Source organism: Saimiri boliviensis, chromosome 11 (genome assembly GCF_048565385.1).
Source record: "Saimiri boliviensis isolate mSaiBol1 chromosome 11, mSaiBol1.pri, whole genome shotgun sequence".
In the NCBI taxonomy this organism is placed as follows: domain Eukaryota; kingdom Metazoa; phylum Chordata; class Mammalia; order Primates; family Cebidae; genus Saimiri; species Saimiri boliviensis.
In genome coordinates, this window is record NC_133459.1 from 25,049,667 (window position 1) to 25,063,166 (window position 13,500).

At 47.3% G+C, this 13,500-nt stretch overlaps 1 protein-coding gene across 2 annotated transcripts in view; it reads left to right on the forward strand.

The window, feature by feature from the left end:
- The window catches only part of ARID1A (AT-rich interaction domain 1A), an 88,328-nt gene extending 80,336 nt beyond the window's left edge, over positions 1-7,992 (forward strand). Inside the window, exons 14-20 of one of the 2 annotated variants that reach the window (XM_039473550.2) lie at positions 126-301; positions 667-817; positions 900-1,034; positions 1,119-1,215; positions 1,637-2,528; positions 2,891-3,021; positions 6,013-7,992. In XM_039473550.2, the coding sequence (XP_039329484.1) occupies positions 126-301; positions 667-817; positions 900-1,034; positions 1,119-1,215; positions 1,637-2,528; positions 2,891-3,021; positions 6,013-7,743 (3,313 nt within the window). In that variant the 3' untranslated portion in view covers positions 7,744-7,992. The remainder of the gene's footprint in view (positions 1-125; positions 302-666; positions 818-899; positions 1,035-1,118; positions 1,216-1,636; positions 2,529-2,890; positions 3,022-6,012) is intronic. The other variant, XM_039473551.2, reaches the window with a different exon arrangement.
- Positions 7,993-13,500: the final 5,508 nt, after the last annotated feature.

Here is a 13,500-nt window from a genome sequence, read left to right on the forward strand (position 1 = left end):
GAACTCCTTTGCATCCCAAGGGTGGTCCCTGCCTCTGCCTTCTCAGCCAGTGACTCCTGTGTGTCCTATGTTATATTGGAGGAATTGGTCTATCTGGGGTTTAATTGGTTTTCCTCACTCTGGAGCAGGAGCAATTCGGTTGGGATCCAGGATGCCTTTAATGATGGAAGTGACTCCACATTCCAGAAGCGGAATTCCATGACTCCAAACCCTGGGTATCAGCCCAGTATGAATACCTCTGACATGATGGGGCGCATGTCCTATGAGCCAAATAAGGATCCTTATGGCAGCATGAGGAAAGGTGACTGATCTGATTGCTATTGAACTTGTGCTCTTAAAGACAAGGCCAGTGAAATGGGGGAAAATCTTGAGTGATTCAGGGTTCTTGTGGAGCCATCCTCTGAGATAATGCATTTCCTGTCCTAACTACCCCTCTTCATCCCTACCTCCTTTGTCTCTTCCCTGGCCTCACCTTGACATCCTTTAACAAGTACATGCTTTTTGCTGGTTGGGGCATCTTTATATCTCTGTTTTGAACTTGTCTGGAAAACAGTGAGATCAAACCTGAACTCTTGAAGAGGGCCTGGGTCTTTGGAGCAGACAAAGTGTAGATTACTAGGCTTGACAACTTGCCAATTTGTTCACTGCCTGCCTTTCTGCACTCAGCTCCAGGGAGTGATCCCTTCATGTCCTCAGGGCAGGGCCCCAACGGTGGGATGGGTGACCCCTACAGCCGTGCTGCTGGCCCTGGGCTTGGAAATGTGGCAATGGGACCACGACAGCACTATCCCTATGGAGGTCCTTATGACAGAGTGAGGTAAGCATGGCCCCAGCTCCTATTCACCCCCCCAGCACCCAGAGCTATAGTGGGCTCAATCTACCTCTCCAATTTTCTTTAGGACGGAGCCTGGAATAGGGCCTGAGGGAAACATGGGCACTGGGGCCCCACAACCGAATCTCATGCCTTCCAACCCAGACTCGGGGATGTATTCTCCTAGCCGCTACCCCCCGCAGCAGCAGCAGCAGCAGCAACGGTGAGTAAAGCCTGTTCTCAGTGCTGCTGTGGCTCAGGCTTTGCCACTCCTCACCCTGATGCTGTGTTTCTTTGCCTCCTGTAGACATGATTCCTATGGCAATCAGTTCTCCACCCAAGGCACCCCTTCTGGCAGCCCGTTCCCCAGCCAGCAGACCACAATGTATCCACAGCAGCAGCAGGTGAGGAGGGTAGCTGGGAATGGACTGGCATGCAGATTCCCCTTGAAAGATAGTTACTAAACTAATGTGTTAAAGTCTGAGAAGCTCACTTTAGATATTTTGGCATTCTTCTCTCACCTCACTGGCCAGTTGTGCCCAAAGAGTCAAGTCCTCGATCTCTTCTGTTTGGAGCTGGAAAGGGCTAGAAATAGACTTCATTTTGATTTTTAGGCTTTGTATATGTTTCTACTTAGAGCAAGGGAGGGGAAGAAAGAGTGGTGGTAGCTTTTGGAAACAACTTAAAAAGACAATTTGTTAAGGTGATTCCCTTGTTTCCTTGAAGTCTGTGTCCACCATTCATTTGGTTGTAGCCATCATGGCATCTGTGGGCTTTATGTCTCTGAGTGCAGAGTATTAACTTCTCTGCTTGTCTCTGCCTTAGAATTACAAGCGGCCAATGGATGGCACATACGGCCCTCCTGCTAAGCGGCATGAAGGGGAGATGTACAGCGTGCCATACAGCACTGGGCAGGGGCAGCCTCAGCAGCAGCAGTTGCCCCCAGCCCAGCCCCAGCCTGCCAGCCAGCAACAAGCTGCCCAGCCTTCCCCTCAGCAAGATGTATACAACCAGTATGGCAATGCCTATCCTGCCACTGCCACCGCTGCTACTGAGCGCCGACCAGCAGGCGGCCCCCAGAACCAATTTCCATTCCAGTTTGGCCGAGACCGTGTCTCTGCACCCCCTGGCACCAGTGCCCAGCAAAACATGCCACCACAAATGATGGGCGGCCCCATACAGGCATCAGCTGAGGTTGCTCAGCAAGGCACCATGTGGCAGGGGCGTAATGACATGACCTATAATTATGCCAACAGGCAGAGCACGGGCTCTGCCCCCCAGGGCCCCGCCTATCATGGCGTGAACCGAACAGATGAAATGCTGCACACAGATCAGAGGGCCAATCACGAAGGCCCGTGGCCTTCCCATGGCACACGCCAGCCCCCATATGGTCCCTCTGCTCCTGTGCCCCCCATGACAAGGCCCCCTCCATCTAACTACCAGCCCCCACCAAGCATGCAGAATCACATTCCTCAGGTATCAAGCCCTGCTCCCCTGCCCCGGCCAATGGAGAACCGTACCTCTCCTAGCAAGTCTCCATTCCTGCACTCTGGGATGAAAATGCAGAAGGCAGGTCCCCCAGTGCCTGCCTCGCACATAGCACCTGCCCCTGTGCAGCCCCCCATGATTCGGCGGGATATCACCTTCCCGCCTGGCTCTGTTGAAGCCACACAGCCTGTGTTGAAGCAGAGGAGGCGGCTCACAATGAAAGACATTGGTAAGGAGACCTCCCTGATTGGGTTGCCTAATCTGCCCCTTTTTGTCTTGTCCATTGTTCCCTCCACCTTAATATTCTGGGTGAGGTTGAATCTGGTCCAGTGTTGACTAAAATAGAACCAAAGAACTTTGGAAAAGGAAGAAATAAGCTAACTAAAGGTTTTCTTTCATAAAATTGCCATACAATGACATTCTAGACAGATAGCTTAGAAGCCACGAGGGGCTGGTGTGTGTCATCTCCCAGACAGGAACTGCTTTCCACTTTGTGTTAATCTTCAGAGTAGCCTGACTGATGGGGCAGCCCTGGGGGTGCCTTCAGCCAACCTGGGCTTGGTGGATGGACGACATGGAGGTTTATTTCAGGAACCCCGGAGGCATGGCGAGTAATGATGTCCCTCAAGTCTGGTCTCCTGGCTGAGAGCACATGGGCATTAGATACCATTAACATCTTGCTATATGATGACAACAGCATCATGACCTTCAACCTCAGTCAAGTGAGTACCAGTGCCTGGGGAAGATTGAGAGGGTTTGGGATCTTAATGTAGACAATGGGAATGTCTCATCCTTAGCCACTTTGATAATTCTCTCTTGTAGTTATCTTCCATGCCAGTACTTTGCTTCCTTTGCTTCTGGGCACAGGCCCAGGATCTTGAGAATAATGGTAATTTGTTTTAGGTATCATTATGTTGATGCTTTAACACAGGATTGACTTCAAAGGGAATTTGGGAGACACTTTGTGGTATTAGTAAGAAAGCAGATTCTGTTGATGCCAGTGGGGACACCATATTTTCTAGAAGAATCTGGTGGGTTTTTTGTTTGTTTGTTTTTTAATAGAGATGAGGTCACACTATGTTGCCCAGGCTCATGAACTCCTGAGTTGAAGTGATCCTCCCAAAGTGCTAGGATTACAGGCATGAGCCACCAGGCCCGACCTGAATCTGTGGTCTTTTTATCAGTGAGCAGAGCATGTTTTTTCCATTTTTCCCTTTCTTCTCTGAACAGAAGGGATCTTCTGTTGATCCCTGTTTATTTAGATGTAGAATAGCTGGGGGATTTGGTTGTTTAGCAGTGTCTTTCGAAGCTGATTCTTCAGACCCACCCTCCATAGATTGTGCACACCAGTATAGGTGCTGGGAAGAGTTTGTGCTGCATCATCCTACTCTTTCTTTTGAGTCTTTAGTACCTACCAACCTGTATATCAAGGAGCTGACTTATTAATAGTTACCAATTATTGCGCTCTTAATTTTGTGCCATGTCCTTAATATTTTATTTCATGTCATCCTAGCAACAGCCCTCAGAGACAGGACATGTGGCCATTTAGAGATGAGTAAATAGGCTCAGACTCTTATCCTTATTGAGGTTCACATAGCTGTCAGTAGAATCTATCTGATTCCTAAGCCTGATTTTATTTCCATTATATAATATTGCTTACCATGAGAAAGGAAAGGAAAAATTTTGTAAGAGCAATTTCCATATGCCAGGTATTTGATATCTCCCATTTACACCTCAGAGCAACCCTGTAAAGTTGAGGAATTTTGTATCATTTTATACAGCTAGTTCCTGGAAAAGCCAGAATTTAAACCTAGATCAAATTTTGTTGTTTTTGTTGTTGTTGTTTTAAGAGACAGGGTCTTGCTCTGGCACCTAGGCTGGAGTGTAGTAGTGCCCTCATGGCCCACTGCAGCCTCAAACTCTTGGCTCAAGCAGTCCTCTTGCCACAGCCTCCTGAGTAGCTCGGACTACAGGCAAATGCCACCATATCCTACAGTTTATTTAATTTTTTAGAGACAGGGTCTCACTCCATTACTCAAGCTAGAGTGCAGTGGCACAATCACAGCTTACTGCAGTCTCAACCTCTTAGGCTTGGGTGATCTGAGATCCTCCCACCTCAGCTTCCCAAGTAGCTGGGACTACAGGTCCCAGCCATGCTCGGCTAATTTTTTCTTTTCTTTTTTTAAAAAAGAAAAAGAGATGGAGCTTCACCATGTTACCCAGGCTGGTCTCAAACTCCTGGGCTCAAGTGATTCTCCCACTTCAACCTTCCTAGGTGTTGGGATTACTGGTTGGGTGCAGCGGCTCACAGCTGTAATCCCAGCACTTTGAGAGGCCAGTGCAGGAGGATCATTTGAGGGTCCCAGGAGTTCAAGACAAGTTTGGCCAACATGGCAAAACCCCATCTCTATAAAAATACAAAAACTAGGCTGGGCGTGGTGGCTCACCCACTAGGATTACAAAGTTCCAGTAATACTAGAACTTTGGGAGGCCGAGTTGGGTGGATCATTTGAGGTCAGGAGTTCAAGACCAGCCTGGCCAATATGGTGAAACTCCATCTCTACTAAAAATACAAAAGTTATCTGGGCCTGGTGGCCTGCAACTATAATCCCAGCAACTTGGGAGGCAGAGGCAAAATTGCTTGAACCCAGGAGTGAGCTGAGATCATGCCACTCCAGCCTGGGCAACAGAGCTGGGCTCTGTCTCAAATTATATATATGTATTTGTATGTGTGTGTGTATATATACATATACACACACACACGCACAAAAATTAATCCGATGTGGTGGCAGGCGCCTGTAATCCCAGCTACTCTGGAGGCTGAGGCAGGAGAATCACTTGAACCCAGGAGGCAGAGGCTGCAGCCAGCTGAGATCACACCACTGTACTCCAACCTGGATGACGGAGCGAGACTTCATCTCCAGAAAAAAAAAAAAAAAAAAAAAAAAAAAAAAAAAAAAGTTGGGATTACAGGTGTGAACCACTGCTTCCAGCCCCTAGATCTAATTTGAAAGCCTTATTTTTTTTCCATCTGCTTACTGTTCAGCCAAAGATTGTGACTGGAGGAGGAGTGTTTTCTTCTAGAGGTAAATAAATGGCCTATATATTGCCCAAGGTAGAATTTGGGTCTCTGTAGCACCAGCTTGGACCAGTGTTTGGAGAGCTGAAGCCTCATCCCACTCCTTATGCTGCAAGATCCATGGAGTTCCAGCCCCCTGAACTATTGGGGAGCTTAGAGAAGAGAGCCGTAAACATCTGCCCACATTGCATTCTCTTCTCTTAGCTTGAGTTGGGTCATCCCACCATGCCTAAGCTTGGGCTTCACTTAACAGTGAGATGGAGAGAGTGTCCTAAAAGAAATAATGGCAATGACCACCAGGTTGGAAACTGGCCTGGTGTAGAAAAGCAGAAGATCGGTTGGGGAAAAAGAGGAGGCTAAGAGGTGATTGGCAGTGGCGGGTGAGATACAAAGCTGTTGGCTAGTGTTCCTGGAGATAGGCTTACGTGAAGGTAGGTTGGGCAGAAGGAAGAACTTTGTGTTGGGTATAGAAGAGGTTAAGATGAACAATTTCCCCTGTGGAGAACCTTTGGGAAAAGAGCAACTCTGCCTCTCCCAAGTGATATAGAAGACTTGGCGAGGTCTCTCAAGTCAAAGATTCTGTTCTTAGGCCACTTTTCTCCCTTAATTTATTTCCTGTTCTTTCTCTTTTTAGCTCCCAGGGTTGCTAGAGCTCCTTGTAGAATATTTCCGACGATGCCTGATTGAGATCTTTGGCATTTTAAAGGAGTATGAGGTGGGTGATCCAGGACAGAGAACGCTATTGGATCCTGGAAGATTCAGCAAGGTGTCTAGTCCAGCTCCCATGGAGGGTGGGGAAGAAGAAGAAGAACTTCTGGGTCCTAAACTAGAAGAGGAAGAAGAGGAAGTAGTTGAAAATGATGAGGAGATAGCCTTTTCGGGCAAGGACAAGCCAGCTTCAGAGAATAGTGAGGAGAAGCTGGTCAGTAAGTTTGACAAGCTTCCAGTAAAGATCGTACAGAAGAATGACCCATTTGTGGTGGACTGCTCAGATAAGCTTGGCCGCGTGCAGGAGTTTGACAGTGGCCTGCTGCACTGGCGGATTGGTGGTGGGGACACCACTGAGCATATCCAGACCCACTTTGAGAGCAAGACAGAGCTGATGCCTTCCCGGCCTCATGCACCCTGCCCACCAGCCCCCCGGAAGCATGTGGCAACAGCAGAGGGTACGCCAGGGACAACAGACCAGGAGGGGCCCCCGCCTGATGGACCTCCAGAAAAACGGATCACAGCCACTATGGATGACATGTTGTCTACCCGGTCTAGCACCTTGACTGAGGATGGAGCTAAGAGTTCAGAGGCCATCAAGGAGAGCAGCAAGTTTCCATTTGGCATTAGCCCAGCACAGAGCCACCGGAACATCAAGATCCTAGAGGACGAACCCCACAGTAAGGATGAGACCCCACTGTGTACCCTTCTGGACTGGCAGGATTCTCTTGCCAAGCGCTGCGTCTGTGTCTCCAATACCATTCGAAGCCTGTCATTTGTGCCAGGCAATGACTTTGAGATGTCCAAACACCCAGGGCTGCTGCTTATCCTGGGCAAGCTGATCTTGCTGCACCACAAGCACCCAGAACGGAAGCAGGCACCACTAACTTATGAGAAGGAGGAGGAACAGGACCAAGGGGTGAGCTGCAACAAAGTGGAGTGGTGGTGGGACTGCTTGGAGATGCTCCGGGAAAACACCTTGGTTACACTCGCCAACATCTCGGGGCAGTTGGACCTATCCCCATACCCCGAGAGCATTTGCCTGCCTGTCCTGGACGGACTCCTACACTGGGCAGTTTGCCCTTCAGCTGAAGCCCAGGACCCCTTCTCCACCCTGGGCCCCAACGCCGTCCTTTCCCCGCAGAGACTGGTCTTGGAAACCCTCAGCAAACTCAGCATCCAGGACAACAATGTGGACCTGATTCTGGCCACACCTCCCTTCAGCCGCCTGGAGAAGTTGTATAGCACTATGGTGCGCTTCCTCAGTGACCGAAAGAACCCGGTGTGCCGGGAGATGGCTGTGGTACTGCTGGCCAACCTGGCTCAGGGGGACAGCCTGGCAGCCCGTGCCATTGCAGTGCAGAAGGGCAGTATCGGCAACCTCCTGGGCTTCCTAGAGGACAGCCTTGCCGCCACACAGTTCCAGCAGAGCCAGGCCAGCCTCCTCCACATGCAGAACCCACCCTTTGAGCCAACTAGTGTGGACATGATGCGGCGCGCTGCCCGCGCGCTGCTTGCCCTGGCCAAGGTGGATGAGAACCACTCAGAGTTTACTCTGTACGAATCACGGCTGTTGGACATCTCGGTATCACCGTTGATGAACTCACTGGTTTCACAAGTCATTTGTGATGTACTGTTTTTGATTGGCCAGTCATGACAGCCGTGGGACACCTCCCCCCCCCACCCCGGTGTGTGTGTGTGCGTGTGGAGAACTTAGAAACTGACTGTTGCCCTTTATTTATGCAAAACCACCTCAGAATCCAGTTTACCCTGTGCTGTCCAGCTTCTCCCTTGGGAAAAAGTCTCTCCTGTTTCTCTTTCCTCCTTCCACCTCCCCCTCTCCACCACCTCACGCCTTTCTGTTCCTTGTCCTCACCTTACTCCCCTCAGGACCCCACCCCCACCCTCTTTGAAAAGACAAAGCTCTGCCTACATAGAAGACTTTTTTATTTTAACCAAAGTTACTGTTGTTTACAGTGAGTTTGGGGAAAAAAAATAAAAATGGCTTTCCCAGTCCTTGCATCAACGGGACGCCACATTTCATAACTGTTTTTAATGGTAAAAAAAAAAAAAAAAAGAAAAAAATACAAAAAAAACCTGAAGGACAAAAAAGGTGACTGCTGAACTGTGTGTGGTTTATTGTTGTACATTCACAATCTTGCAGGAGCCAAGAAGTTCGCAGTTGTGAACAGACTCTGTTCACTGGAGAGGCCTGTGCAGTAGAGTGTAGACCCTTTCATGTACTGTACTGTACACCTGATACTGTAAACATACTGTAATAATAATGTCTCACATGGAAACAGAAAACGCTGGGTCAGCAGCAAGCTGTAGTTTTTAAAAATGTTTTTAGTTAAACGTTGAGGAGAAAAAAAAAAGGCTTTTCCCCCAAAGTATCATGTGTGAACCTACAACACCCTGACCTCTTTCTCTCCTCCTTGATTGTATGAATAACCCTGAGATCACCTCTTAGAACTGGTTTTAACCTTTAGCTGCAGCGGCTGCGCTGCCACGAGTGTATATATATGATGTTGTACATTGCACATACCCTTGGATCCCCACAGTTTGGTCCTCCTCCCAGCTACCCCTTTATAGTATGACGAGTTAACAAGTTGGTGACCTGCACAAAGCGAGACACAGCTATTTAATCTCTTGCCAGACGTCGCCCCTCTTGGCGCGATGCTGTACAGGTCTCTGTAAAAAGTCCTTGCTGTCTCAGCAGCCAATCAACTTATAGTTTATTTTTTTCTGGGTTTTTGTTTTGTTTTGTTTTCTTTCTAATCGAGGTGTGAAAAAGTTCTAGGTTCAGTTGAAGTTCTGATGAAGAAACACAATTGAGATTTTTTCAGTGATAAAATCTGCATATTTGTATTTCAACAATGTAGCTAAAACTTGATGTAAATTCCTCCTTTTTTTTCCTTTTTTGGCTTAATGAATATCATTTATTCAGTATGAAATCTTTATACTATATGTTCCACGTGTTAAGAATAAATGTACATTAAATCTTGGTAAGACTTGTGAAGCTTTTTGTTGTTTTAAAACTAAAGCTTGACCTTTTTGGGGGGTACAGGGTAGTCCTGTTTTTGCAAACCTCCCTTAGTGTGAGATCTCTACTCAATAGTGGCATCCTGGACCCTGTCATTTATTTACCATATTCCAAAATGAGACACACGGCAACCTCCAACTTAAATCCACTTATATTATCTCTGGACTGGCTCTTTTCCCTGACTCCAGACTAGAGCATGCAGCTGCCGCCTTGTCATCCCTGCTTGGAAGTTTACTTTGAACATGCCAAAACTAAAATGTCCTGTCTTCCCCCACTTGAAACCTGCTCCCATAGGTTTTTTTCTTTTTTTCCTTTTAGTAAATGGCAACTCCATTCTTCTGTCACTTGGCCAAATTACTGACTTCTTTTCACTTTCACATTTAATTTGTTAGCACTCTTCATAAAATAACCCTTAATCCCACACTACTACTATAGTTCAAGACACTGTCATGTCTTGAATTCTTGAAATAGCTCCAAATTTGCCTTCCTGCTTCTGCTTTGCCTGGGTGAACCTATTCTCAACAGAGCAAGAAAAAGGACCCCTATAAAAGGTAAGTCAGGTAAAACATCTTCAGTGCTTCTCTTTCTGAGTAAGTAAAGATCCTGTACCTTTCCTGTACTATGTGTCTTGCCCATTGCTCACCCCACTGTAAGGGATGTTTCAGCCTTGGAGTTTTTGTACTTCCTACTCTCACCAAATAACTGCATGGCTCAAGGCTTAACTCCTTCAGATCTTGGTTCAAATACATAAGGCTTTTCCTGGTCACCTTCCTTAGAATAGCAATCTTTTCTCCCCACCTGCATTACCCTTGCCTGCCTTATTTTTCCTGTGGCACTTGTTACCATCTGGCCTATTGTATATGTTGTACTTACCTGTCGCCTTCCACTGAAATGTAAACTCTGAGGATGGTGGGAGGGGTGTTTTGTTCACTGCTGCATCCCTGTGCCAGCACAGCCTGGCACATAGCATCTACTTAGTAGTTGAATGATGATGTTGGCTAGATACAGTTGTTTTTACGAAGCTAATGTAACAATATATAGCTTCTCTGTTTATCCCCTTCCTTAGGGAAACAAGCCCCAAGTTCAAGTTTCTCAGAAGTGGTAAGAAAAAATGCTATTATTGTGGACACTTAAAAGTGAAACTTCAAACAAGAAACAACAGTTTTCTTATATTCTGGACATAGCATATCACAATCGTACAACAATCATGCCTGTGAAGTCAGTATCTGGCTCCCATTTTACACTTGAAGAAAGGCTATGAAAAGTGAAAGGCTTTTTAAGTTCATACACCAAGCAAGTTTTACCTAACTCCAAGGATCATGCTTTTTTTATTTTATTTTATTTTTTATTTATTTATTTTTGAGACGGAGTTTCGCCCTTGTTACCCAGGCTGGAGTGCAATGGCGTGATCTCGGCTCACCGCAACCTCCGCCTCCTGGGCTCAGGCAATTCTCCTGCCTCAGCCTCCTGAGTAGCTGGGATTACAGGCACGTGCCACCATGCCCAGCTAATTTTTTGCACTTTTAGTAGAGACGGGGTTTCACCATGTTGACCAGGATGGTCTCGATCTCTCGACCTCGTGATCCACCCGCCTCGGCCTCCCAAAGTGCTGGGATTACAGGCTTGAGCCACCGCGCCCGGCTATTTTATTTTTTTGAGAGAGAGTCGTGCTCTATCGCCCAAGCTGGAGTTCAGTGTCGCGATCTTGGCTGACTGCAACCTCTGCCTCCTGGGTTCAAGTGATTCGCCTGACTCGGCCTCCCATGTAGCTGGGATTACAGGTGCGCACCTCCATGCCCAGCTAATTTTTTGTATTTCTAGTAGAAACGGGGTTTATGCCAGCCGGTCTTGAACGCCTGACCTTGTGATCTGCCTGCCTTGACCTTCCAAAGTGCTGGACAGGCATAAGCTACCTCACCCAGCGCTTTTCTTAATATACCACACTACCTCCTTTCTGGATAAGAACACAACCAGGAGTAATGGATCTAGGTGTGGAGTCAGCAAGCAAGATTGGTTTTTACTGTCTTTAGCACGAGGTAAAATTGTCCTAAGAATTTCAACCAAGTGTTCATCGGACTAACTGTGGCTATTAATATTCGGGTCAGGAACAGGATTGAATAATTAGTATTGAGAGAGGAAAAACTTTGTCAACCAAGATGCCTTCCTAGGACTCCTCTAGAAAAAAATGGGAAGCTTTTCCTATCTACAATTTTGGTAAGCAATATTGCTAATGGCTATTTTTGTTCTGGGCCTTGAGCTCCGTTTTCTAGTCTAGAAAGTGCATTTCTGGGCTGTGTGTGGAGTATTACCTAGGAGTTTGGTTTCCCGGGTTCCTTTCATCTGCTCTCCTGCAATGCAGGGAGAGCCTAGCCTGGTCTCCAGTTTCTGACTGGAGTTACCATGGCCAAGAGAACTGCTGGCCACTGAGCTGTGAGTAATTTGCTTTTGAGAAGTAAATAGAACCTAACCAGCAGAGAACCCAGGGGTGTGGCCAGTAGTTCTTTTCCCAGGCTCCTCCCTCCCCACCCCCCAAATGACCTTAACCTTCTTTCATAGCTGGAGAGCAGCCAAGTCCAGCCTAAACAATACTCTCAACCTCATTGGTTCTTTTGCCTTACAGCCACTGCCACCCCCAAGTGGCTAAGGCCTACCCACTAGGACTGTCAGTGGGGTCAAGGTTTTATAACTACTGAAAGGCAAACACTGAAGGAAGGGTGAAAAATACCTAGTGTCCATGGGCTTTAAATGATGAGTGTGCAGCTCCTGAAGTTGGAGGTACGGCAGAGTCTTTGTCCTTGGGTGGATAAGCATCTTTGAGTTATCGGCAGAGGCCAAAAAGGTTGCTTTTGGTAAATGTCTGAGACCTGACTAGTGTCAACCCCAGGTGTCAGGATGTATGTAAATGCCACCTAGCATCCTTGGAAACTGCCAATGAATGCCCTTTTATCCACAGCAAAAAGAAGTAGCATAAAGTTCTGGTAAGGCACAGCTGCCTGTCATCAGAGGCCAGTATGGTCACTTTTGCTTCACAATGGCATGGTGTCAGAGCCAACCCCCCAGATTGGGATCAGCTATTCCAATACCATAGGACTGAGCCATGGAAAGTTTAGCATCTAGAAACTGAACTGCTGAGAGTAGGTATACTGGGCTAGTCCTCTGCCCACCCCGGGGCCAAGGCCACCTCCAGAAGCGAGGCAGGAGCAAGGCAAGGCAGCTACAGAGAGAAATGAATTGTCAATTGCTCCAGGGAAGTGAGTGTTCTGTGAGAACTACCTAACTTCCTTCTCTGTACCTTCAGTGGGAAAATCACTCACTCTTTTTTGTTCAGTGAGTTATAGGCCCATCTTTATTGAGCATTGTATGCCAAGCACTATAAATCCTATGTGAGGTAGATATCATCTCCACCAGGCAAGGATTGTTTCTGTCTTGCTTCGTGTTGCATCCTCATCCCATCACATAGTAGACATTCTTGTACTGTTGAACAAATCAAACAGATAAGATAGGAATTTGGTGGTGGAAAGTGTAGGTCAGAGCTATTAAGACTTGGCGTGCCCATCTTAGCGTAGCCCGTAAAGACTTTTCGACATAGGGGAAAAAAGCAAGAGAGGGAAAGAGGTAAATCTGTGAAAGATTAAAATAGTGTGGAGTAGGAGAACCAGCCTAGGAGGCTGAGACCTGAATTCAAGTCCCATCACTACCACTAGCTATGTGACTTCTTGCCAATCACTTCCCCTTTGTGATCCTTAGCTCCCTCATCCATAAAATATAGGTATAAGTTTAAAGAAATTGATTTTTTTTTTTTTTTTTTTTTTTTTTGAGGTGGAGTTTCGCTCTTGTTACCCAGGCTGGAGTGCAATGGCGCGATCTCGGCTCACCGCAACCTCCGCCTCCTGGGTTCAGGCAATTCTCCTGCCTCAGCCTCCTGAGTAGCTGGGATTATAGGCACGCACCACCATGCCCAGCTAATTTTTGGTATTTTTAGTGGAGATGGGGTTTCACCATGTTGACCAGGTTGGTCTCGATCTCTCGACCTCGTGATCCACCCGCCTCGGCCTCCCAAAGTGCTGGGATTACAGGCTTGAGCCACCGCGCCCAGCCAGAAATTGATTTCTTGACCAGAGCTTTATTGAAGACACACAGTGTGCAAGGCACTGTTCTAACACTGGGAATACATTGGTGAACAAAGCCCCTGCTCCTCCATTACACTCTGAAGCTTACATTCCAGAAGAGGGAAACAGACGTTGAAACAAGTATTAAGTGCTATGAAGAAAATAGAGAACGGGCAGGCCGGGCGTGGTGGCTCAAGCCTGTAATCCCAGCACTTTGGGAGGCCGAGGCGGGTGGATCACGAGGTCGAGAGATCGAGACCAT